The following is a 24,892-nucleotide window of genomic DNA, read 5'->3' as shown; positions in this document are numbered from 1 at the left end:
CTTGAGACTATCAGCAGTGTTCTAGAAAAACATATGTTGGTGGATTTGGTAGCCACAACTGGCTGTGAAGAGGTGAGCTCTCACAAGTGCAGAACGGTGATGTAATGCTCTGTAGGGTGGTGATGTAATGCCGTGTAGCAGTTCACATTTTGAGTTCATATGCTGTTACAGCAGTTGCTGCTGCTTAGGGAAGAAGTGAGAAAAAGCCTGCCCTAGCTGCTAAGCATGCTCAGCTGAAATAGTCAGCCTATAATGCTAATGGATCTGGTGAGGAACTAACTGAGAGGGGATAAAATAGTCTCTCTTTCAAACAAAAGCATCTGTACTAAAGTGATTTCGTGGAGAACTAATTTTTTTTTTTTTTTAGGGAAGAGTAACTTATTAATGGAACTGCTGCATTTTTTATGCTGTGCCTGACCAGTACCCTTCTTCCAATAATCTAATACCACAGAGTGATTCTTTTGTGTCAAGTTGTTTCCCTTCTAATGAAGGTCCAGTACTTTTAATTGCCATAAGTGGCTGTTTGTTATGTTTGGGCCATATCATCATCTCGTACAGAAGATCTTTTGTGGTGAGGTAATACCTCTCCTTTCAAAATCCCAAACGAACTCTAACAGCAGCTTAGACCTCTTGTTAGGCTACATTGTCCTTCAGGACTTCACATCATTCCTGGTTCTTATATTTTTGATTAATCAGAATATAAATGAAATTTTTCAGCTGGAAAAAAAGCACATAAGTACATAGCACAGAAGTACATAAGTAATAATTCAAATTCCTAATCTGAATGTATCAATCATAAGTTATATTTCCTCCTTTCCTGCTTTTTTTTTTCTCTCCTGTACCTCTAAAGTGCTGCTTTCAGAATTATGTCAGAATATTGGCCATCAAAGTTAGTGACTGTGTTTGTAATAGATTTTATTTTTTTCTCCCTCTTCCTGGAATATTTGTTAGGTTTTCTTCAAAGAAATTTTCCTGTACATCTTGGAAACTTCTACTAGCTCATTTGATCATAAATGGATGGTTATACAAACGCTGACAAGGATATGTGCAGGTATTAAGGACCGTTTGGTTCTAGTTTTTACATTTTTATGCTAAAGAACAAAACTGTATTTGCCTTTCATTGAATGATCAAGTTTTTGTTCCAAGTTTGACAATGTCTCTTTTTTTATAGATGCCCAGAGCGTAGTGGACATCTATGTGAACTATGATTGTGATTTAAATGCAGCAAATATATTTGAAAGGCTGGTTAATGACCTATCAAAGATTGCTCAAGGAAGGGGTAGCCAAGAACTTGGCATGTCTAATGTTCAGGTAAAAATTCACCGAACTTTATGAGGCTTTATGTTTTTTGGCATGATAGGTTAAGACTAAACTCTCCATTCCACTAATGTATTGCTTTAAAATCTTCTCTAGGAATTAAGTTTGAGAAAAAAAGGATTGGAATGCTTAGTGTCAATCCTGAAGTGTATGGTGGAGTGGAGTAAAGATCAATATGTAAATCCCAATTCTCAGACAACACTTGGTAAGACACGAACTGTGTTTCTTCTGGCTTTAGTAAAGAGGTGCTGCAGGAGTTTAGTGCATTTTTCCAGTGTTTTGATACTGTTAATGTCCAGATTGATAAAACCTCTTGCATTAAAAAAAGAGGGAGAATAAACTCTTTTTTCTTTGGTAGAAATATTGGTAAGTTTGGATTGGTGACATTTGAACAAGTTGTCTTAAGTTGTCTTTTCTTAATTGTATGAATTCCTAGAAAGTTACTACACTGAAAATTACTAAATCCTGTTATTTTCTGTATTTCTAATTTTAAAAAGATCACAAAACTTACGTTCAAGCTCCCCTAATTTCATCTAATTTAATATTGATTAAATTACTACTGAAGCAAGCTGGATGGGGAGCAATTTTTTTATTGATTAATATATAGCTATAGAACTTTCAGTGTTGTAAGCAGTGAAGTAACTAAAGCATTACTTGTTTTAATCTTGTTTCTGTCTGACCTGAGATGAAAAGCACTAAGGTTATGCCAGAATTTTCAGATTAAGTGCTTAAAGTTGGTAGGTTAAGTAATAACCTTTTTAGAGGTGGTTAGCATGGCTGTCTTTGTGAACTGAGAGCACCAGCTCCTTGGCATGTCTGATCATAAATACTTTTAGGGACTGTGTTTCAAAAACTTAGAATAGTGTGATTCACTTGAGGTCAAAAGTAACATCGAACTTGAAAATAAAAGGAAAGATTGGTAATTGGATTTCTAAGGTGTCATATATTTTTTTCCAAGTGCTTACAAATTACAGTTGTAATTTAAGGCTTAAATTTCAGGTATGCGATGAACTGAAAGAATCCTCCTTGCTATATTGTAGTGATTTTTTTTTTCCTCAACCAAAACGAAAGCAGAATACTTATATGAAAATAAATAGATCATTGAAGATAACCCTAGTAAGTTTTAGAAGCCTTCAGAGAGCATTTGAAGAATAACCTGTGCTTTTAATTTCTTTTCACTGTATGTATTTTGTATGTAACCCTTTCCAATTTATAGGCCAAGAAAAACCCACAGAACAGGACAGCAATGAAACCAAACACCCTGAGACAATTAACAGATACGGAAGCTTAAATTCCTTGGATTCTACTGCTTCATCAGGAATTGGCAGTTACAGCACACAGATGTCTGGCACTGATAACCCAGAGCAGTTTGAGGTCCTAAAGCAACAAAAGGAAATAATAGAACAAGGAATTGACTTGTGAGTGCCCTTTTATCGCCCATGGGAGGGTGGATTCTTTTGGAGCTATGAAGATTCCTGGGTTTTTCTTCCTTCTCCTCATAGATACTCATCTTGTGTTAGGAAAAAAACTCTGGATGTAACAGCACTTCCTCTGGTGAAAGAGTGCTGAATGGTGTCCCCTTTGGAGCCTGTCAACAGTGTTTTGTGTTAACCTAATTCCTCACAGCTAGAAGATGAGTACTCTGAATGTTTGTTCTTTTTTCTCCAGACCTGCTTGTCTAAAAATAAGATTTTTATATTTGGATAAAAAGAACATTGAACTCGTGTGATCAGTTGAATACGACCTGTTTTAGTGTACACGTTACTGCTGAAAGTGCCTATATGCTTAAGCTGATTCTTCCTTCTGATTAATTAACTTGTCATAATTAGAACTGGAGGATAGTATAATTTCTCAGTGCAGTCTGACATGAATCTTCTGTGTGATTTCAGCCTTGTCAGCTTAGCTCCTCAGTGAGGTCACTTCATGCAAAAATAAGTTTCCTGTAGTATAGTTCTCAGACCCTGAACAAACATGCCTTAGCTCTTTAAGGTTTCAGTTTCTTTCTGTTGCCTGGTTCCTTGTCTTGTACATTTCCATTCTTAGAGGTAACTCATGGATTTCTTGATTGTTTCATACAGATGACAACAAAAAGCAACAGAGCATGATTGTTCCTTTCCAAGCCAAGACTTTGCTATTTCTGTGGAATATTTTTTTTCTTCACAAGTGCCAGAGTAAATGATAGTGTTTAGCTCTCTTTACTGGGAGCTGCTTGGATGCCATGCTGGCAGTTACGTAGCAAAGAGGAAGAGGAGCCTGTTCACGGAGCGGGGGGGGTTGATGACGGGACATAAAGTCATCCAGTGATGAAGGGAATAATCATAGAAGGGAATAGCTCCTTCCTATCTAATACACAGTTTGATAAAGGAAAAATATTTTAATACATAGATTTTTCAATACCTCATCCCAAATTATTGAATCTTTTTAATTACGCTGTTAAGGCTTTGTGAATGCGTAAAAGGGTTAACTCCCATTCCATCCTGATTTTGATTGTACAGATTCAATAAGAAACCAAAGAGGGGAATTCAGTACCTGCAAGAACAAGGAATGCTTGGCACTACCCCTGAAGATATTGCTCAGTTCTTGCATCAAGAGGAAAGATTAGATTCAGTAAGAAAACTGTTTTCCTGATGGTTGTTTTTGCTTATGCTGATGTTTTTATACTAACTGCAAATCACATGATAGCGTTTTAAAGTGTATAACATTATTGTACAATGAAGAAAAGGGAACTTCTCTCTTCTAAAATTTGTAAGCTCAAGGAATTTGAATTGGAGTATGCATTAGAGCTATACCCTGTATTATATGCATCCTGCAGTTCAGTGAAGTGTAATGGAAAAGACTGACCTACTTGAGCTGACTCAAAACTTGTACTTAGTTACTCGTATAGCTAGAAGCAACTTACTAAACTGTATATGCTTTAGTCCAATAAGGGACTGCCAGAAGTAAGTGTCCTTTAGAGACAGCTAAAAAATAACATGGTACAGCAACATGAAAAACATTTTTTGCTGCCTCCCAAAGGAAAGTTATTTAATCTAGATTAGTTCTTTCATTTTATTTACAGCCAGCAGCTGTTGCCGGACTTGGAAGGGTCCTGCAATATCTGGCTGAGGAGGGTGGGAATATCTCATGTTGGTATTGTCATGAAAAACTTAGCTTTTTGAAACAGCAGTCTGCACCATTGTGCTTAGTAGCCACCCTTGTTGTTTTCTAGGGAAAAGCTTGCATATGCGCATACTTGCAGCTGTGACTGAAGTCACAAATTTCAGTATTAGAGCTCAGAATCAGCCATCAAAACAAATTTTTAACCTCAGTTTACATATACAGGCATCTTTATCTGAATGCACAGTATTTTTCACTGTACTGTGTTGCATTGACAGTGATCAACATGGGTGTATTTGAGTACCAGCTATTTACATTCGAGCATCACTTGCATCTGTTTGAGATATGTACTTTAGTAGGAATAAAGTTGAGTTTAGTAAGCTTTTCATTCCTGTACTAAGTTTCCTAACTACAAAAATCATTACAGCAGAGAACAATCAATCATTGGTAATAATAACTTTGTCTTGTGCACATGTGGAATTCATTTAATAGAAAAAAATGATACATGTGTAAAACCAGAGAAGGAGGAAAGTAGGCAGATATGAGCATGTAAGAGCGTTTAATGGAATATACGGCCAAAGTACTTGGCTTTAGAGAGAAGAGGAGAAGCAGGATTTTGTCTTAGTTAACAGCATAGAGGCCTCTCTTTTTGTGAGACATATGGGCAGTACGACTCTTGTTGTTCTTTCTTACTTTTTTTTCCCCCCAGTGTAAATGCACTAGTTGTCTTTTCTATTTTTATTTTAGACTCAGGTTGGGGAGTTCCTGGGAGACAATGATAAATTTAACAAAGAAGTCATGTATGCATATGTAGACCAACACGACTTTTCAGGAAAGGATTTTGTTTCAGCTCTGCGCATGTTTCTAGAGGGATTTCGTCTTCCAGGAGAGGCTCAAAAAATTGATCGCCTAATGGAGAAATTTGCTGCTAGATACTTAGAATGTAACCAAGGGTAAGCTATACTTTGTCTTCAGAACTTTGGAAAGCTGAATAATAAGTAAAAAACCCTATTATGTTACATTTGCTGTTCTTTTTCTCCCTTCTCCCGTCAGGCAAACTCTTTTTGCTAGTGCAGATACTGCATATGTTTTAGCTTACTCAATTATCATGTTGACAACAGATCTTCACAGTCCACAGGTATGTTGCTAGAAAAATATTTGTGTAATCTATAGACATCTAACTTTCAGGCTTTGTGAGAATGTAGTTGTAAAAGCTTGATGTTCAATTTAACACCAATATGTTTGTAAGAAATATGGTAGCTTAAATGTGTGCATCTTTAAGTAACAGTATTGTTTCATGGGTGTTGAGATTTTTAAGTTGTTTTGGTTAGACCTTTCTGTAAGGTATCACGTCCCTACTGTGTGTTGAATAGAAATTGTGTGGATTTGCTTTCATATTACGGCACTTACAGTAATGATGTAACGTACAGTCAAACCCAGAACTTTTGTACTTACCAGTTGATTTTAACACAAATCTGCTCCTGATTTCAGTCTTTTTGAAAAAAATAACCAGCTTTGTTTTGATAAATACAGCTAACTTATGCAGTGCATAATATTCAAAGTTGCAGTGATAAGACATCATGATTTACTTAAGAAAAATCTGGAAAGAGTATTGAACTCTTAAGAGATTATGGGATTATGTTTAAAATAGATAGTCTGGTCTGTATGACAAGATAAAAAACTTTTTCTTTTTTTTTTTTTTTAAATGTATGTCTAATTGATCTGCGGATCCTACTGAATGTTCATGAGTGTTGTAATGTCTGCATGGCCTTGCATTATTTTGTAGATTTGACAGTGTAGTCTTGCATATGTTGGATAGTTAAAAATGTCTTCTGAATCAGCAGGTTTGTCCTTGCTGGTAACTTTTCATCTGTTTGGCTGCTTTATAGGCAGCATTGTAACTGCTATAAAGTTGCCTTATTTGTTGATATTAATAGCTTTTCTGGGTTTCAGGTTAAGAATAAAATGACAAAAGAACAGTATATTAAAATGAATAGAGGTATCAATGACAGTAAAGATCTCCCTGAAGAATATTTGTCTGCTATCTATAATGAAATAGCTGGAAAGAAGATTTCAATGAAAGAAACAAAAGAATTAACAATACCCACAAAATCCAGTAAACAAAGTAAGTAGTTGCAAAGTTAGCTTTATTGAAAGTGTTGGCTCTTCAGTTTCATGAAGCTATCTCCTTTTTAAAATGAGAGATGAATGAAGCCAAGCACCACTTACTTAACTCAGAATGAGTCCTAACTTCTAATTTCATATCCATTAACATAAATGCACGATGCTACCTTCCAATCTGCGTTAAATGCAACTGCTTATTTTCACTTCTCTTTGCATCTGAATTCTTGGTATTCAGTGCATTGACCATGGAGAAGACAGGTTTTGCTGTGGAACAGCAACATAGGGAAATGCATTATGAGGGCTTTATGAAGTAACAGTGTTGCTGATGGGCATAGTGCAGACCAAACACAGTAACTGTGCCTTCTATTTCTAAGGTAACTGTGGTGTTTTTCTGCAATAACCAGTCTGTCATCTTCAAAAATGTTGCATTATTTGGTTTGTAGGGCCCTAATTTATGCACTTTTAAAATTAATTGTTTTCCTCTCTCAAATACCAGAAAAACTTTTTTGTTTTCTGCACAATGTGAAGATTCAAATGTTACTTGTTTTAGCTTTTCCACAAAGAACATTGAGACACTTGACTTTTTCCCAACATAGTCAAATTTGTATACTTTTACATCCTAGGTTAGCCTCATGAGCACATTGCTTACAAGAAATTTGCATCTGGAAGAAAGAATCCCTCTTATTTTCAATACTTGTTTGATTAACATAATGTTAATCATCTTTTATTGTAATTTTAAAGAAGCTGATTATTACATTCTACTTGGGTTTCACTTTCTTGATGAGATGGAGTTTCCATTATTGAAATGAAAAGGTGATTAAGGTAGTTCTCCCTCAGAAAAAGGATGTCCACTTATTTTTATTGTTATTTTCTGTGCTGATGGATTGCTGTGAAACTTCTGTTCACTTTGAATTTAGCTTACTGGATGTGATATTTTTGCTGTCAGTTGAGGTGATGGAGAAGAAATGTTTGTTGTGCCAATCTTAAAATTCTGTAAAGGTTTAAAATTAGGGTACATTTCATATGTAAGTTTGCCTTACGTTAAATTTTATCTGTATTGTAAAAGAAATATATTGCTGGTTTGGTAATTTCAGAAAGTAAAGATAATATAAAAAATGCATCTGAGTATGGCACTGAATGAAAAATTTAAAATTATTATATTCCTGAAGACACCACTCCTAAAGATGCACAAATGAGAGGAAAAAAATGTGTTTACAGGTGTTGCTAGTGAAAAGCAGAGAAGACTTCTATATAATTTGGAAATGGAACAAATGGCTAAAACAGCTAAAGCTCTTATGGAGGCAGTGAGCCACGTTCAGGCACCTTTTACTAGTGCAACACATCTGGAGCATGTGAGACCTATGTTTAAGGTGAGATACATGTTTAAATGTTTACCTAGAATATCACAGAGTTCCTTAATACAAAATACTGACAGGATTTGTTGAAAATACTAAAGATTTGTGTCTGCTATGTTTTGATCATTTTGTAAGTTATTTAACTTGCTACAGGAAAGAAGGGATTTTGAGCCTTCTACTCCAGTTTCGTTTACCCTGGGATTTAAGAAGTTTCTATGCTGATAGCAGCAGCATCTTGATATAATGGAGGAGTGTGATGGGTTGACCCTGGCTGGACGCCAGGTGCCCACCAAAGCCGTTCTATCACTCCCCCATCCTCAGCTGGACAGGGGAGAGAAATATATAACATAAAGCTTGCGGCTCAAGATAAGGACAGGAGAGATCATTCACTAATTACAGTCACGGGCAAAACAGACTCCGCTTAGGGAAAATTAGCTCAATTTATTACAAATCAGCCAGAGTAAGGTAATGAGAAATAAAACGAAATCTCAGAACACCTTCCCACCACCCCTCCCTTCTTCCCGGGCACAACTTCACTCCCGGATTTCTCCACCAAGCCCCCCCAGCGGCACAAGGGGGACAGGGATGGGGTTTACGGTCATCACACGTTATTTTCTGCCGCTTCACCTCCTCAGGGTAAGGGCTCATCACACTCTTCCCCCGCTCCAGCGTGGGGTCCCACCCACGGGAGACAGTCCTCCACGAACATCTCCAACGTGGGCCATTCCCACGGGCTGCAGTTCTTCACGAACTGCTCCAGCGTGGGTCCTTTCCACGGTGTGCAGTCCTTCAGGAGCACACTGCTCCAGCATGGGTCCCCCACGGGGTCACAAGTCCTGCCAGAAAACCTGCTCCACGGGCTCCTCTCTCCGCAGATCCGCAGGTCCTGCCAGGAACCTGCTCCAGCGCGGGGTTCCCACGGGGTCACAGCCTCCTTCGGGAACCCACCTGCTCTGGCGTGGGGTCCTCCCCGGGCTGCAGGTGGAGATCTGCTCCACCGTGGACCTCCCTGGACTGCAGGGGGACAGCCTGCCTCACCAGGGTCTTCACCACGGGCTGCAGGGGAATCTTCGCTCCGGCGCCTGGAGCATCTCCTCCCCCTCCTTCTTCACTGACCTTGGTGTCCGCAGGCTTGTTTCTCTTACATGTTCTCACTCCTCTCTCCGGCGGCTGTTCCTCACTCCCAACTTTTTTTCCTTCTTAAAAATGTTATCACAGAGGCGTTACCACTATCACTGATTGGCTTGGCCTTGGCCAGCGGCGGGTCCGTCTTAGAGCCGACTGGTATGGGCTCGCTCTCTCTTGAACACAGGGGAAGCTTCCAGCAGCTTCTTACAGAAGCCACCCCTGTAACCCCCACCCCCCCCGCTACCAAAACCTTGCCACATAAAACCAATACAAGGAGTCATGAGGAGTATGTCGAGGGGACAAAAGTACAGGGAATAGTTAAAAACTTGAAATGATAGGATTTTTATTTCAGGTGTAGAGGTGTAGTCAAAACAGCAGAATTATGAAAATGAGAAATGTTTAATCCCAGTTCATTGTTTGAGTCCCTCCTACTCCTCCTAAGGGTGATTACTTCATTACATTTTGGGGGAGCAATTATCATAACAAACTTCTGTCTAATGTTGTGTCTTGCAAATTAATATTTCAGAAAGGCTAGGACTGTCATCTAGTTTTGGAGGAGGTAGCTGGACCCTGTATTATTAAACCATTATTCTAAACACCTGTTTTCGCTATTGCGTAGGTGCAAAGCTGTCTGCATCCTGAATACTTTTTCCACACCAGTGAGTCGGATTCGTAGATAGAAAGTCTGTTCAGTAGTGTATTTTGCCGCAGTATGCTATTGGATACGGTCTTTGGCATAACTAACTCATTACAGCTAACTGCTACTGAAATAAATTGTTGCACCCTTACTATGCGCTCTCATCTGCTGCCCTTGTGCAAGTAGTGGTACTCATATGACTCCTTTGTGAACTGGTCCAGGGAGGTAAGGTCTCAGACCACTACCATTATAATAAACAAATGGTTCCCTGGAGTGATGTGCTGCAACGTCAGGTTGAGCTCCGGGCCCAGGCTCACAAATCATAGAATCATTTAGGTTGGAAAAAACCCTTAGGATCATCTAGTCCAACCGTTAACCTAACACTGCCAAGTCCACCACTAAACCATGTCCCCAAGTGCCACATCTACACGTCTTTTGAATACCTCCAGGGATGGTGACTCCACCACTTCCCTGGCCAGCCTGTTCCAGTGCTTGACAAACATTTTGGTGAAGAATTTTTTCCTAATATCCAACCTAAACCTCCCTTGCCGCAACTTGAGGCCATTTCCTGTCATCCTATCTCCAGCCACCTGACAGAAGAGACCAGCACCCACCTCACTACAACCTCCTTTCAGGGAGCTGTAGAGAGCGATAAGGTCTCCCCTCAGCCTCCTCTTCTCCAGGCTAAACAACCCCAGTTCCCTCAGCCGCTCCTCATAAGACTTGTTCTCTAGACCCTTCACCAGCTTCGTTGCCCTTCTCTGGACATGCTCCAGCACCTCAATGTCTTTCCTGTAGTGAGGGGCCCAAAACTGAACACAGCACTCGAGGTGCGGCCTCACCAGTGCCCAGTACAGGGGAACGATGACCTCCCTGCTCCTGCTGGCCACACTATTTCTGATACAGGCCAGGATGCTGTTGGCCGCCTTGGCCACCTGGGCACTCTGAGGATCTAGCTGTAAGATTGCTGTCCATGAACTTCTGAGTTCTTTTATCACCATATTAGTAAAAGTAGGATAGTACTCTGTTTGTACAGAATAATGCTAAATGAAGCCCTTGTTTAAGATCTGCTGTCAGGGTGTCACTTGAGAGAGGTGTACTGGACATAATTTCTCTCTCTTGACTTCTTTAAGGCTGAAATGAAATAACTTGCATGCAGACATCTGTAAAATTCATAGACTTATTTTTCCTTAAGATACCAGCCCTATTACTCTATAACATTCCTAGCCTTTAGTATTTGAAAAGTACAATTGCAAAATCCATTGTCAAAGGATCAAACTATGAAGCATCAGGGTAGATTAACACCCTAAATGTCTTTTGTGAATGTGCTAAGAATTAGAAGTGTTTTTACTTGAGGATGTTCATAAACTAATTAAAGTACTGAGGACAATGTAATATGTTGAACAGAGAGCTGTCTTCTCAAAAAAGTGAGAACTGTGGAAGTTAAATATTTTATTTCACATCTTTCATTTAGAATTTTTAATTTTTATTTTAGCAAAACTTTATATAAATTTCTGGGTATCTCTTTCACCCATTGATGCCAGCATAAAACTTATCATTATAACTGTATTTACAGACAGATTTGCTAAATGATTAAAACAGAAAAAAAATGTACTTTATGCATCCACCTAAGCAGCCCCAAATTGATTGTCTATTTTAGAGGCCTAATTTTCACCTTTAATGACAAAGTAGTCTATTATAAATAACAGCATGCATCTAGTTACAAAGCATACTATAAAGATCTCTACATAGTTCTTAAGAAAGTATTAAGAAAGTTTTGCAATTTTTAAGATTAGTTTTGGTTTCAATAGGAGTGAAAAATTAGAAAGGGGAGGGGAAGAAACATGCACTTCTGGAACACAGAGCCATAGAATAGTTTGGGTTGGAAGGGACCTTTAAAGGTCATGCAATAGGGGATTAAGTCCTGGATCTAGGAATTTGTGTGGTGCCTTTAATATTGTCCCAGAGTTACGGTTTGGTGTGTGCAAGTGTTAAATGCTTTTCTGAGGTAGTGCTTTTGGAATTGCTGGCTTAAATGAAACCAAAGCTCTGTGGTGCATCATTTTATTATGAAATTAAGTGTGATATCTGTTGCTCCCTCCTGTGCCCATTGACTCTGTATTTCATCTGGGGAGACTTCAGGTAAAATTATTTCTAAAATTATTCTGGATACCCTGGGGTTTTCTCTCTATAACCACGTGTAGTTACAGCAAGATCCTCTGCATCTTCTGACTGGTTTTTCTGCTTGTGGGAGAGGGAGCCTTGACTATGAGGACGGGACCACATGGAGTCTCCTGCAATAACTTTTAGTTGAGTGTATTACACTCTCAGTCCCACCTAAGGCAAGAGGAATGGGAAACATCAACAGTGGCTTAGATGCAAAAAGGTGGAGGGCCGAGGGCAACAAAATCAACAGCAGAGAAATCAAGGAAAGAGTCATGTCCTGTCTCCTATTGTTGTTGTCTAATAAAGTTTGCTGCCCTATTTTACCCTACCTCTTTTTTTTTTTCCTTCTGGTGTTATCAGGACAAACTTGTCTTATTTAAGTACATACTTTTCATCATAAAAGAATCTATTATACATTGTGTTGGTTCTTGCAATAAGTATTGACTATTTCTCACTGTGCAAAGATAAAGGTCACCCCAGCAATACCAAAACTCCAATAGACATTTAGCTGACATAGTTTTGGGGTTTGTTTTTTTTCCAGCTATCTGAAGATGGTTGTGTGTGTTGGTTGCTGAGGGAAAGGGAGAGTGCTTCGGAGGGGAGCATCAATCTGCATTATTTCTATCCTATTCTATGTCTCATGTCTCTCCTAAACATACTTCTGTCCTATTCAATGTCTCATGTTTATTCTATTCCATTTCTTTTGGCAAAAGGCACCTTCAAGGTTAATAATGTGAATTAAGGATGGAATTTACACTTTAGCAAGACGTTGAAACTATAACACTCCCTTCAAGTACTAACAGTTGCTAATGTAACTTTTATTTTGCGTACATTCCAGTTGGCATGGACACCTTTTCTAGCTGCATTCAGTGTCGGTCTACAGGACTGTGATGACACAGAAGTTGCCTCTCTTTGTTTGGAGGGTATACGATGTGCAATCAGGATTGCTTGCATTTTCAACATTCAGGTAAAAAAATTAAGATTGAGACAATACTTTGATTTATGTTCCAGCAAATGTTAGTGGAGATCTAAGAGTCCTTGTTGCTGAAGCTATCCACTGCCATACCCAGGGGCTGCCCGCTTCTGCAATTACTACTTCATCTGATACTTCATTGGAGGTGTTTTAAATAAAGTGACCTTTATTTTTCCTGGTGTTTTGTAGTAACTGCTGCTATGCCTGTGTACTGAATTTTTGTTTCCCCACAAGTTGACTACTTTTATGTCAAAGTACGTACTTTCTAGTTTTGTTCCAAAACTGTTTAGCTTTGTTCTGAGGTTTCACAAAATAAGTCTTTCAATCCTGTTTCATAAGTAAAATAGTATCTCTGTGAACTGTGTTTGAAATGTTGTTCGCAACTTCAGAGAGATTATACTAATCTGAGACTTCTATAATTGGATGCCATTTTAACAGTTATGGCACTGGAAATGTCATTCCTGATGTAACACATGAATGTATCTTGCATCAAGCACAATGCCAAGAATTCCAGACTCTCTGGCTCCAGAGCTTAATTCTGATTAAATTTGGGTGGGTTTTTTGCTTCCCCTCCATTTTAAAATCATCAGTAGTGAATATAGTATTATGTTATTGCAGACTATTAGTTAATAAATGGACTACTGGTCTGCCATAAGTCCATTGTAGGGGTAGCTGAAGAGAGGGGCAAGCAAAATTCCTATGTTTGACATTGCATTATTTCATGTGTACATTGAAAACATTTTAAAAAAACCCAACCAACCAAACCAACAACCTTGTAAGACTAACTTTAAGTAAAACTGTTGAACTATGATACGATAGTGAATGCTTTGCTTCCCTCTCCCCTTGCACTTGTATTTAACAAATTAGATAACTTTTTTTCACTAATGTGGAAAGGCACAGTGGGACCTCTGATACAGCTGCTTAAAAAAGCCCATTTGAGATCATGTAAGGTTTCCTTCCTCTGTCTTTTCACTTCATCTTCCCTCCCACCCCCACCCTGAACTGAACAAACTTAAAAATTTGATTAACAAAGCGTTCCCTGGAGCCTGCAGCTGTTCAATGAAATTCACATTCCTGTTATTTTTGTCTCTAATCTGTGAAAGTGAAACTGGTACAAATACCAGTTTCAGCAGCTGCAGAGGTCAGCTCCCAGTCTTGCAATGTTCTGCCTTGAGCGGGGAGGGCAAGGACACGTTTACACTAAGATCCCCATGCTCCAAGGTTGTACCAGAATCAGTCGTGCCCTTCCATTGCCTTAGGACAAACTTGATTGAACTGGAGGTGTTTCAAAACCAAAACTTCTCATTTGCTGAAATTTAAAAACTTGTTTTTGTATTTTCAATATAAATTATATTCCTTCTTGTATTCCTATGGGAATTCTGTTTTGTTGATATTGTTAAAAACAATACTGGTTTGTTGATGATTTCAGTACATTACAGGATGATTCCATTGCACAAGTTCCTGATTAGACAGCAGTGTTGTCTGACTTCAGATGCCAGATAGTTCTGGTGGTTTGAAGGAGACTGGAAAATCTGTATAGGTCTTTTCTGTTGGAAGCAGGTTTTTCCTCTTGTGCTTAACTGGTGCTGGCAACTTTTCTATTTCACTGAATAAGCATACGGAAGTTAAGATTGATGTCTAAGAACAGCTAACATTACGCACCTTGAGAGGTAATCGAGGGAACTGGAGGCTTTTAGTTTTAAGAAAATTCCCAAAGTACACAATATAGTTTAAGCTATACATGTTCACTTCTAAAACCTCAATTAAAGATTCTGTTTTTAATTATTTATGCTTTTAATCTTAGACTGTCACAGTCTGGCTTTTGTCTTTAAGCATCTGGGACAAGATATGTTTCAAAAGGATGTACGTAATTTGCTTGTATCATCCATTTTTACCTTCTGTTTGATGGACGCATTGTTTAGTTGTTTTTCTCCTACTTTGATGGCTTAAAAAAAGGGGCAGAGGGGGAATATCTGTATGGAACACAGAGAAGGAATGTAGGACAGAAAACATTTTCATTTTACAGAAGATACAGAGTTTGTAGACTCTAAAGCTTCTTTGCTTAGTACTCTTTCCATGAAACTGCCATTTTTCTGTGTTTATACATCATTTCCTGTGCCTTTGCCAGTGTACCCTGTAGTAGTAGTTGGGTTTGAACACGGCAGCCATGCTTTGTGGCTCTGTGAAAATCCATCCCTTCTATCATTGCCACTGTTGTGGCACTTACGTTTTCTCTATGAAACACACATTCTTCCTGGGATTTTTTTTGAAATATTTTATATGTGGTTTTATTATGTGCTCAGTGATTTTTTTTTATTTCAAAATAGTCTTAAACATCCAAACAGTTAAATATATTTCATAGCTGTCATTTGTTTCTCTGTACAACCATTTCACTTTACAGCCTTGGATCATACATAACAGACAGTAAAATGCACTTCTGAGCTCAGCTGTAATCCCCTTTTTACCATTGTAATAAATTCATATGAGATCTGAGGAATTTCCTTTGGTGTTTATAGATACCCTATACATAAAAATTGGGTACTTACATGTGGAATGTTCTTTTTTGTGAGATTGTTTTCATCTGCCTAGATTATAGGTCACTTGCTGTTTGAGGTGCTCCAAATGGTGTAGATTAAATCAAGTATTTTGAGCAGTTTTGTGGAATTGGCAAAACATGCCTTTTAGATATATTATTTAGATTCTGTTGCCAAAAAAATCCTACAACTTGAGAGAGTCTGCTAAGGCAGCATTTTCAGCGTAGGTCCAGGTATAGTAAAAGAATACTAAAAGCTTAGCTAAGAAGCCACATTGCTTCTGAAACAGCATCCTGTTTCCAAAAAAAGCCCCCCCCCAAAAGACCAAAACGAGAAACCTAACAACCACCTCTGTGTTCTATGCTGTCAGACATACACTTCATGTTCCTGAACAGAGGGAGCGTAATTTTATCCCACAGCTTACTCCAGAAGAACATGAGACATTTTCACTATGTAGAATGCTTTGGAAATTTAGTTCTAGGAAGAGAAAGGTAAACAATATAGTTACTGAAATCACACAGATTGTACTAAGAACAAGAAACTGAGAAAATACTTAGAAGACAATTTTTCCTTTTTTTTTTCTCCCATTTGTAGCTGGAAAGAGATGCCTATGTCCAAGCATTAGCAAGATTTACGTTACTTACAGTGAGTTCTGGTATTACTGAAATGAAGCAGAAGAATATTGACACAATTAAAACTCTCATCACAGTGGCTCATACAGATGGAAACTATTTAGGAAATTCCTGGCATGAGGTACAAGAGTCATTTGTACTTAAACTGTAAGAAAGCACACGTACTGATTTTGAACACAGTAGTGTACTTGTTTGTGCATAAATACAGTGTTTTTTTAGATATGTGCCAAGTATATACTTCTGTACATAAAATTGTGAGAGACTAATCTGATAGTATTTAAATTAATATTCATTTTAGACACAAGAACAGAAATACTTGCCTGACCTTGAGTGTTTAGAATTCTTTTTTTCTAAAGATCTGCCTAAAAATATTTATTTATTTATTTATTTTTTACTATTTCAAACTGCTTTTTGTAACAACTTCTTTATTCTCTGGAATAGATTCTGAAATGCATCAGTCAACTTGAACTGGCACAGTTAATAGGAACTGGAGTAAAACCTCGCTACATCTCAGGGACAGTACGTGGCAGGGAAGGTTCTTTTACTGGAACAAAAGATCAGGCACCTGATGAATTTGTGGGGCTGGGACTGGGTAAGTAATGCAGATATGAAGTATTTAATTTAACTGGCATTGTTCAGACAGATACTAAAGTTTGTCCTTTGTTTTTGTTATTATTGACTGTGAGGTTCAGAGATGAGACTGTGAAGTAGTCCTTGTAAAATTGTCGTAGGCTTTGAATAGACCTATTCCTGTTTCTGGAATATTTGTTTTACTCTGTTAAGTATTATTGCTAGAATGGGAGAGTAGGAGATGTAAGAAAATGATACGTTATTGATTTTTATTAAAATATAGCTGACCAAGTAAGAATGGATTGCTGATGGTATGACCAGATTTAATAATACTGCAATGTTAGTGCACAAAGTATTTTACCAAACAGGCAAGCTAGTATGTGTAGGTTAAGCATTGTGTTACGAAACTTTGCAAGAAAAACGCAGTGTTCAATCCAAGTGGGAGATTAGTTTAGCTTAAATTCTGAAATTCTGTTTCCTCCTCTTCTGGTTACTTTGGTACTCAATAAGTGCTTTTTTTAGGTTGGCCTAAGAGCCAAAATTTACTCCATTAATGAGATGTTGTTTCCTATCCTCCTAGAAAAGTATACCGGTCTTACCTTAAATTATCTTAAAAATGTTGATTTCATTTTATTTATTTATTTATTTATTCATTTATTTAATGGGAACACAGTTAAAGACATGCAGGTGTAGGGCATTAGGAAACTATGGAACCATCAAGAAAGTTTGTATAACTCCATTTGACTGTTAGAAAGTCTCAATTTTAGTATGATGCTCAGTATCTCCTGCCTTTTGAACAACTTCACCCGCAGCCAAGCAAAGCTTTGTGTTCCCTCAATTTTTCCTGTAACTTTTTCTAGGAGTAATGATTATTTCACTAGTTGCCCTGATCTTAGCCCTCAACTAGTCCTAATCATCTGGCTTTGTGTTCTCCTCAGACAGTTCTTCTTATTCTGCAGTCAGTCCTTTTCTTTCCATTCTGCTCTCCTTTGGCCTGCCTCTATGTACTCCCCTCACCTTGCCAAGAGCTGCTGAAGGGAAACCTTATGCCTGGAAATTAATGTGTCTGCCAACATCTCATATACTGAGCTTCTTCCTGCCCTTCTAATATGCATCCTACAGTTTAGTGTTCCCCGATGACCTATCCAACTTTGCTATTTCCAAATGCTGGCAGTTTCTCTATGCTGAAATGACTGGCCTTTAAAAATTTTAAGTCCTAATAGCTGAAGAATGTAGTCAGGTGTCTCTAAATCATACTTGCTAGTCATTGGTGTAGATCCAGCTCATAAAGACTTCTTTCGTCTCTTGTCAACTACATTTCTAAGGAAAATAGTCTATACCCAAAATCCATAAAATGTTTCTCTCTGAATTGAATTTCTGGAATACTTGTTACAATGCACATATGGAAACTTAATGGTTTTCTTTCTTTTTTCTTTTTTTCTTTTTAATAATATCACTTCAGTCTTACAGGAAAATGCCTAACTCAAAGGAATTTGGTTTTCATGCACTCAGGGGCTGTTAGAACATAGTCATTTTCTCAACTCTGAATTTTTTCACTCTTCTCTACAAGTCCAGTATTGCAGATACTTTAATTTTCTTTCTATAATCACTCTGAAGTATCCTTTGGAACTATGGCTTTCAGGCAACCTTCCTATAAACCTAAATTCCTTTGAAAAACCCATAGTGCATATGTCCATATATACAGGCACATATTTTACAGGAAAATAGTTGTCTAATTAGAGTAAGTGAAGTTGCAGACTGGTGACACAGAAGCTTCATCTTTCAAACCTGCTTGCAAAATCAGACGTGCATTCACTCTTCACTCAAAAGCATCAGCATTCACTCTTCCTGCTGAAGTTAGAATTGTGTGTTATTTAAAAAAACAAAACAAAATCAACCCCCCAAACACCTTTGCTCATTTGCTGCCTGAACAAGGATTCACGTGTGCACTCTTCAGGCATCTACATTTGAATGTCTTCATTGCTCTTGCATTATCTTCCTGCTGTAGCTCTTTTTTGTTTTATTTGAAAATTCAAGGCATCACAAGCATGTGGGTTGTGAAAGTAAACGAATAAGCATCTATTCCATTGCTTCTTTGGTAGGAATGTTGTCTGTCTTGGAGTTGTAACTGTGAAGTTCAGCTTGCTTCTGCTGTAGTTTCTATTCACAAAGTTGAAAGACAAAACTTGGTGCTGTGAGTAGGTTGTAGCCAAAGTGTACTTCTTAGGTAACCAGAAATCCTCTTTGGACAATGGCAATCTGAGGAATCAGTTTTACGTAAAGCAGAATTATATAGGTGACTCTGTTTCATTGTAAAGGATGTCATAACTGTTGGAATATAAATCTGCTATCTGTTCAGGTTTTCAAGCATTGATTATAAATCCTACGATAATAAGGAATTCTCATGTAAACTGGCAGAGTTGGTAAGGGTTACCTGACTTCTTGGAAATAGCCCTTCAAACTCACTTCACACAGCTGCTTGTTTGATATGTTTCTTAGCTGATGCATTACCAAGATTAAAGCTAATTGATACTCGTAGCTTGTGTGCTTGGAAGAGAAGTCTTGGTCAAACCCAATAGTATTATAAGTTGCTGAAGTACTAGTATAAGATTACATATGTATGCACAGAAAGGTTACTCCATAAATGCCTTGGAAAAATACTTCAGATGGGTCAGTTTATCTGGCTTTGACAGCCAGTCATCTCCAGCCACCTTCAAGTGTGAAGCACAACAAGGCTTAGAGGCAGACTTTTGGGAGTCAGTCTGAAACATGAGAACTTTTCATCTCTGCAAAGCTCTGAGAACAGAACTGCTGGACTTCTTTCAGTCTTCTGTTCTCCCCTATCTTTCTGACAGACTGTTTAAGAAAAAAAACTAAATACAGGGTAGGTGGAATTACCCAGAATGGTTGCAAAATTCCTGCTCTTTTTTTTGATGAGGGGTGGAGGGGGGCTTAGAGATTGCCAGGAATTTCAGAAATTTGCTTGTTGTGAAGTTAGCATTTTCTTAACATGATCTTTCGCAGGTGTGCATTACAGTTACTAGCCTCCAAAATAAATATTGCTATTTTTAATTACAGGTTTTTTTCACTACTGTAAGGTGATAATTTTGCTGTACTTGAGATGTAGCTTTAAGATGGAGTTTTGGTGGGAGCTTTTCTCTGTGAATGATTAAAAAGAAAATCTATGAGGATAGATTTACTCACTTGCTGCTAATAAAGTGTAAGAAGTTCTCCTCTGTGCAGTATTCTCTATCATATGTTGTGTATTTTCAGTGGCAGAATTACCAAAGATCCATTGAAAGATGGAGAGAAAAAGGTCGTTCTTGTGCTTTTGAATTTTTTTCACTTTTATCTATTCACACAGTTGTTCCAAATGTGGATGATTTTCTGGGACTAATAGTTTATACATGGATAGAGAATCTAGAGAATTAGGATTTAAACCAACATGCAACTGTTCACTGAGATGCCCAGCTGTCCTGGTTTCAACTGGGATAGAGTTAATTTTCTTTCTAGTAGCTGATATAGTGTTATGTTTTGGGTTTAGTATGAGAAGAATGTTGATAACACCCTGATGTTTTCAGTTGTTGCTAAGCAGTGTTTAGACTGAGTCAAGGATTTTTTCAGCTTCTGATGCCCACCCAGCAAGAAGGCTGGAGGGGCACAAGAAGTTGGGAGGGGACACAGCCAGGACAGCTGGCCCAAACTGGCCAAAAGGGTATTCCATACCATGTGACATCATGTCCAGTATGTAAACTGGGGGGAGTTGGCCTGGGAGGGATCACTGCTCGGGAACTAATTGGGCATCGGTCAGCGAGTGGTGAGCAATTGCATTGTGCATCATTTGTTTTGTATATTCCAATCCTTTTATTATTTTTATTGTCATTTTATTATTGTTGTTATTCTTGTTATTAGTTTCTTCCTTTCTGTTCTATTAAACTGTTCTTATCTCAACCCATGAGTTTTACTTTTTTTTTTCTTTCTGATTCTCTCCCCTATCCCCCGGGGCAGGGGACAGGAAGTGAATGAGCGGCTATGTGGTGTTTAGTTGCTGGCTGGGGTTAAACCACTACACCAGCTTATGCAAGGGAAATTAATAACTTCTCTTTTTTGTGAATTAAAAATGCATTTAATTGTACTGGTAGTGGCACAGTTTCTCTTCTTCTTTATTCCTAGCCCTTTCTATGTTATCTCTTACCCATTTTTCAAATTTTGTTCACTAGTTGGTGGAAACGTGGACTGGAAGCAGATAGCAAGTATTCAGGAATCCATTGGTGAAACTAGCTCCCAAAGTGTTGTCGTTGCTGTAGACAGGTATTGTATTAAATTTGCTGTTGCCACTTCAAGGTTTTTAAGCAATATTTGAATACCCTGTGCTAATAATCAGACATTATTACTTTATCCCTATTTAGAAAAAACTACATAAATATTACCATATTAAAGTGCTTTTTGGTTTTGTGGGTTTTTTTCCTTTTTTATGGAGCAGAAGTAATTTTGCAAGAAGGAACAGAACAAAGATTAAGCAAGAAGCCTTTTTACTGATATAAAATTATTGCAGGAGAGTTGCAGAATGAAGACTGCTGTGCTGTCCAGTGACATATAGCAAATAGTAACACATAGCAAATCTCATTTTGCCTTAGTACAGGGAGCATTACTGACAGACCCTTTTTCTCCTAAATATAATTACTGACTCCCTGCTTTCCTCTAGATTATGTAGATATTGTCTGAAATTACCAAAATTATTATTCCAGTCTTCCTTTCTATGAATCGTATTTATCATAACTGGATTTCATCAAGCATAATACATATCATAAACATTCCCTGTTTATATCGTAAAGTACTGATCAGACTGGAGTGTTAATGGATCTTGCTCTCTCAGCATATAAGAAATCAGAAAATGTCATTTTCTTAATGGTTGTCAAAATTGACAATCGCAAAGGGGTATCATTCTGAAGGCTTACAAGCATTCCTGTGATTGAGTATAGACAGCAAGATCAATGTCAGTTCAATGAAAGTTGCCTTGCAGTAAAATCACATCAAGCTAACTGGAGTCTTAATGTCAAACAGATAATAGCTCTTTATGTTTGCAGTATTTCTCCCCGCTTCATAATGGGAAGTTTTCAAGTATCTATTTGTCATGGCAAATAGGAATTGTGTAGTCTGGAGAAGTTTGACTTTGTATTTGGAGCAGGGCTGAATAGTTTCTAAACTACTGACATTATTCATCAGTCACTGTCAATGAGAGGATAGGATTAGCAGCGATGCTCACCTCCCAGCCTCCATGCATATATTAAATATTAGAAGTAATTGAAATATTTCTGATTTTATTTTCAAAGCTCAGTATTTTTCCACAATTGCTAATTCTATGTATATTTAAAAAAAACTTGAATGCATGTTTAATAGGTGCTTTTTTAAGAAATTGTAACAATGTCTTAAACTGCACTTTACAGAATATTTACAGGATCTACAAGGTTGGATGGAAATGCTATTGGTAGGTTTTACCACCACCCTCCCCACCCCCCCCCCCCCCCAACCCATAAAGCAGCTTTGTCTTAAACCTTGGAAAAATATTGCATTAAAATTTGTGGTCATTTAACAGTGGATTTCGTTCGCTGGCTTTGTGCTGTATCTATGGATGAACTGCTGTCTGCTACCCACCCTCGAATGTTTAGTTTGCAGAAGATAGTAGAGATTTCTTACTACAACATGGGCCGGATAAGGCTACAGTGGTCTAGAATCTGGGAAGTTATTGGAGATCACTTTAATAAGGTATCCCTGTTAATGATTATACTGCATACTCCTTGCATTGATACAATTGATACAACAGATTTGTTGGAAAAGCATGTGCTCATCTGAGTTATACTATTTTTTCTGTCCGTCTGTATAAGTAGCTTAAAACACAACAAAAATTGTAAAGCTGGAAGTGGCTGCGAGAAGACAGAGGTACACGATATAATAAATGTAAAAGCAGGAGTACACATTAAGTTATTTATCATGATCTGGGTCTAGAACTGGCTGCCTTTAGTTATGTTTTCTTATTTTGGTGGGGGGGGTTTATGAGGCTTGGGATAAGAGGTTGTTTTCTGTTTAGGACTAAATTGACTATCAGGTGAATGTTTGACTTGCATTTTTAATACAGCTTGTTGAAGTCTTTCTAGACAGCTCGCTTATTTTTAGAAAGTTTTAAATGCTAGGATATATAATGTAGACAATAGCTGGATTTGGTTAGGGGTTCTTGAATTGCATTAACAATAAGGTTTATGGAACTGGCTCCTGTTTAATTTTGTTAATTTTCCAGTACTGCTTAGTGCTGCATTATCAAATGTAAAGGCAGGTTGGGCTGAATCCGTAAGAATTCTGATGCAAGCTTACTATGCATTTCTATTCTATGTTATCAGGTTGGCTGCAATCCCAATGAAGATGTAGCTATTTTTGCAGTAGACTCATTAAGACAATTATCAATGAAGTTCTTAGAAAAGGGAGAACTCGCTAATTTCCGATTCCAGAAGGACTTCCTAAGACCATTTGAACATATCATGAAGAGAAACAGGTAATAACATACAATTAACTGAGTCGCCTGGGATCATAAGCACCAACTTTTGCAATTAGTGTTTCAGATTACTTTTGTAAAATCAGTTGCTGGAGAATGATACTATTCTAATTGATTATGTAATACAGTTGAAACAATTATTGTTTATTATTTTATTTTAGGTCTCCTACTATTCGAGACATGGTTGTACGGTGTATTGCACAGATGGTAAATTCCCAGGCTGCTAACATTCGTTCTGGCTGGAAAAACATTTTTTCAGTATTTCATCTGGCAGCCTCAGATCAGGATGAAAGTATAGTGGAACTTGCATTCCAGACTACAGGACACATTGTCAGTGAGTATTGACGATATTCAGACATCATGAAAGTGTATGTGACTCCAGAGGCTGAGAAACTTCGTTTAACTGTTGGCTCTACAACCTGTATAGTAAAGCCTACTTCATGCTTTAGAACCAATGTTTTACACTTTTCAACCAATCCTCTGGGAAAAGTACTTACGAAAATAATTCAGTAAGATTATAGTTACCTCTCTTCCTTTGTGCTTTTAAAAAAAATAATTATCAGTTTGTAGCATTCTGTAGTAAAAACAAGTTGAGCCTTAGATAATTTTACTTCATGTGTACATTTTCATTGAAGAATTTTATAATTTTTTTCCCTCAGAAAAAAAATTGTGTAGTCATTTTACTGTTATGTTGTTTGCTTATCTTTTTCCTTGTTTCTGAATTGTGCTTGTCTATGGCCCTGCTTAGAAGAAAGTGCTAAGCTAGGTGGCACTATGATTTTATTTTTTTTCTTCCCCCCCTCCTTCCCATTCTCATCTAGATCTCAGGCTTTAAGTGCCATAAGGGATCTCTTTATTCTGTCTCAACCTCTCTAAGTTCCTAAAACTTTTTCAGCATTGATGAAGAATGTTTTTTTTCCTCAAAAGTGACTATTTTAAATCAAGGCAACAGGGCCATATTGCTGAGGGAAGTCCTTTTGTAGATGCAGCTCTGTGCTTTATGTAGCCCTCTTAAGCTCTGATCACACAGACTACTTACTGTTAAGCAGTAAGCCTATTGCTCTGTTCTTGCTTAACAGTTAAATTTCCCTCCTTTAGACTAGATGCTACTTTGATTTATTTTAGACACTTATTTACTGTCAAAATAGAATGCCCTCTAGGTGATTTTTTTTTTTTTTTGGTTGAGCATTCACTTTTCAGTTTTTATTACTACTTAAGCATTTGACAGCACCAATCAATGAACCAGTCTCTCATGACTTCTGTTACAGTCAGTTCATATTAGAATTAATAGATGTTAAAGCATACACTTTTTTTTCTTCTGTTTACACTTTTCTCCCAGCAATTGTGTTTGAAAAACACTTCCCAGCAACCATAGATTCATTCCAGGATGCAGTAAAGTGCTTGTCTGAATTTGCCTGCAATGCAGCATTTCCAGATACCAGTATGGAAGCGATCCGCCTCATTCGCCACTGTGCAAAATATGTATCTGATAGACCTCAGGTATAGTCTGTATTAACTAAATTATAAGTGCTTTAATTGATAGTGCTTTTATAAAGAAAAAAACACTTGTGCTAACCTTACTGGCTTCCCTTCAGGTTTCAGAGATTAATGAGAAATGTACTTTATTCAGAAGCAATAAGAGTATAAAATGCCACAGGCTTTGAAAGTATCAGCAATTTATTTCTTTTCTTTTATTCCCCCTTGCCTATCCCCATCCACCCAGTTCAGCTGGTGGCTAGCTTTCCTGAGAACTGCTAGAAATCAACGTATCTCAGGATCTGCTCTCTACTGAGAAATGTTGTGAAGAAGGGAT

The 24,892-nt window shown here is 37.7% G+C and overlaps 1 protein-coding gene across 2 annotated transcripts in view; it reads left to right on the top strand.

Moving 5' to 3' along the window:
* The window catches only part of ARFGEF1 (ARF guanine nucleotide exchange factor 1), a 104,342-nt gene that overhangs the window by 62,717 nt on the left and 16,733 nt on the right, over positions 1-24,892 (top strand). For both annotated transcript variants that reach the window (XR_012649819.1, XM_075023394.1), the window contains exons 11-28: positions 952-1,051; positions 1,172-1,311; positions 1,414-1,522; positions 2,534-2,735; positions 3,813-3,924; positions 5,161-5,366; positions 5,467-5,551; positions 6,367-6,538; positions 7,756-7,907; positions 12,662-12,790; positions 15,925-16,083; positions 16,404-16,554; positions 20,753-20,843; positions 21,980-22,020; positions 22,129-22,298; positions 22,928-23,079; positions 23,241-23,413; positions 24,419-24,579. Coding sequence is in view for 1 of the 2 variants with exons in the window: in XM_075023394.1 (XP_074879495.1) it covers positions 952-1,051; positions 1,172-1,311; positions 1,414-1,522; positions 2,534-2,735; positions 3,813-3,924; positions 5,161-5,366; positions 5,467-5,551; positions 6,367-6,538; positions 7,756-7,907; positions 12,662-12,790; positions 15,925-16,083; positions 16,404-16,554; positions 20,753-20,843; positions 21,980-22,020; positions 22,129-22,298; positions 22,928-23,079; positions 23,241-23,413; positions 24,419-24,579 (2,505 nt within the window). In the remaining variant the exon portion in view is untranslated. The remainder of the gene's footprint in view (positions 1-951; positions 1,052-1,171; positions 1,312-1,413; positions 1,523-2,533; positions 2,736-3,812; positions 3,925-5,160; positions 5,367-5,466; positions 5,552-6,366; positions 6,539-7,755; positions 7,908-12,661; positions 12,791-15,924; positions 16,084-16,403; positions 16,555-20,752; positions 20,844-21,979; positions 22,021-22,128; positions 22,299-22,927; positions 23,080-23,240; positions 23,414-24,418; positions 24,580-24,892) is intronic.

Source organism: Buteo buteo, chromosome 3, assembly GCF_964188355.1.
Source record: "Buteo buteo chromosome 3, bButBut1.hap1.1, whole genome shotgun sequence".
Lineage (NCBI taxonomy): Eukaryota > Metazoa > Chordata > Aves > Accipitriformes > Accipitridae > Buteo > Buteo buteo.
Note: the sequence above shows the minus strand (reverse complement) of the source record. Positions and strands in the feature narration are given on the sequence as shown.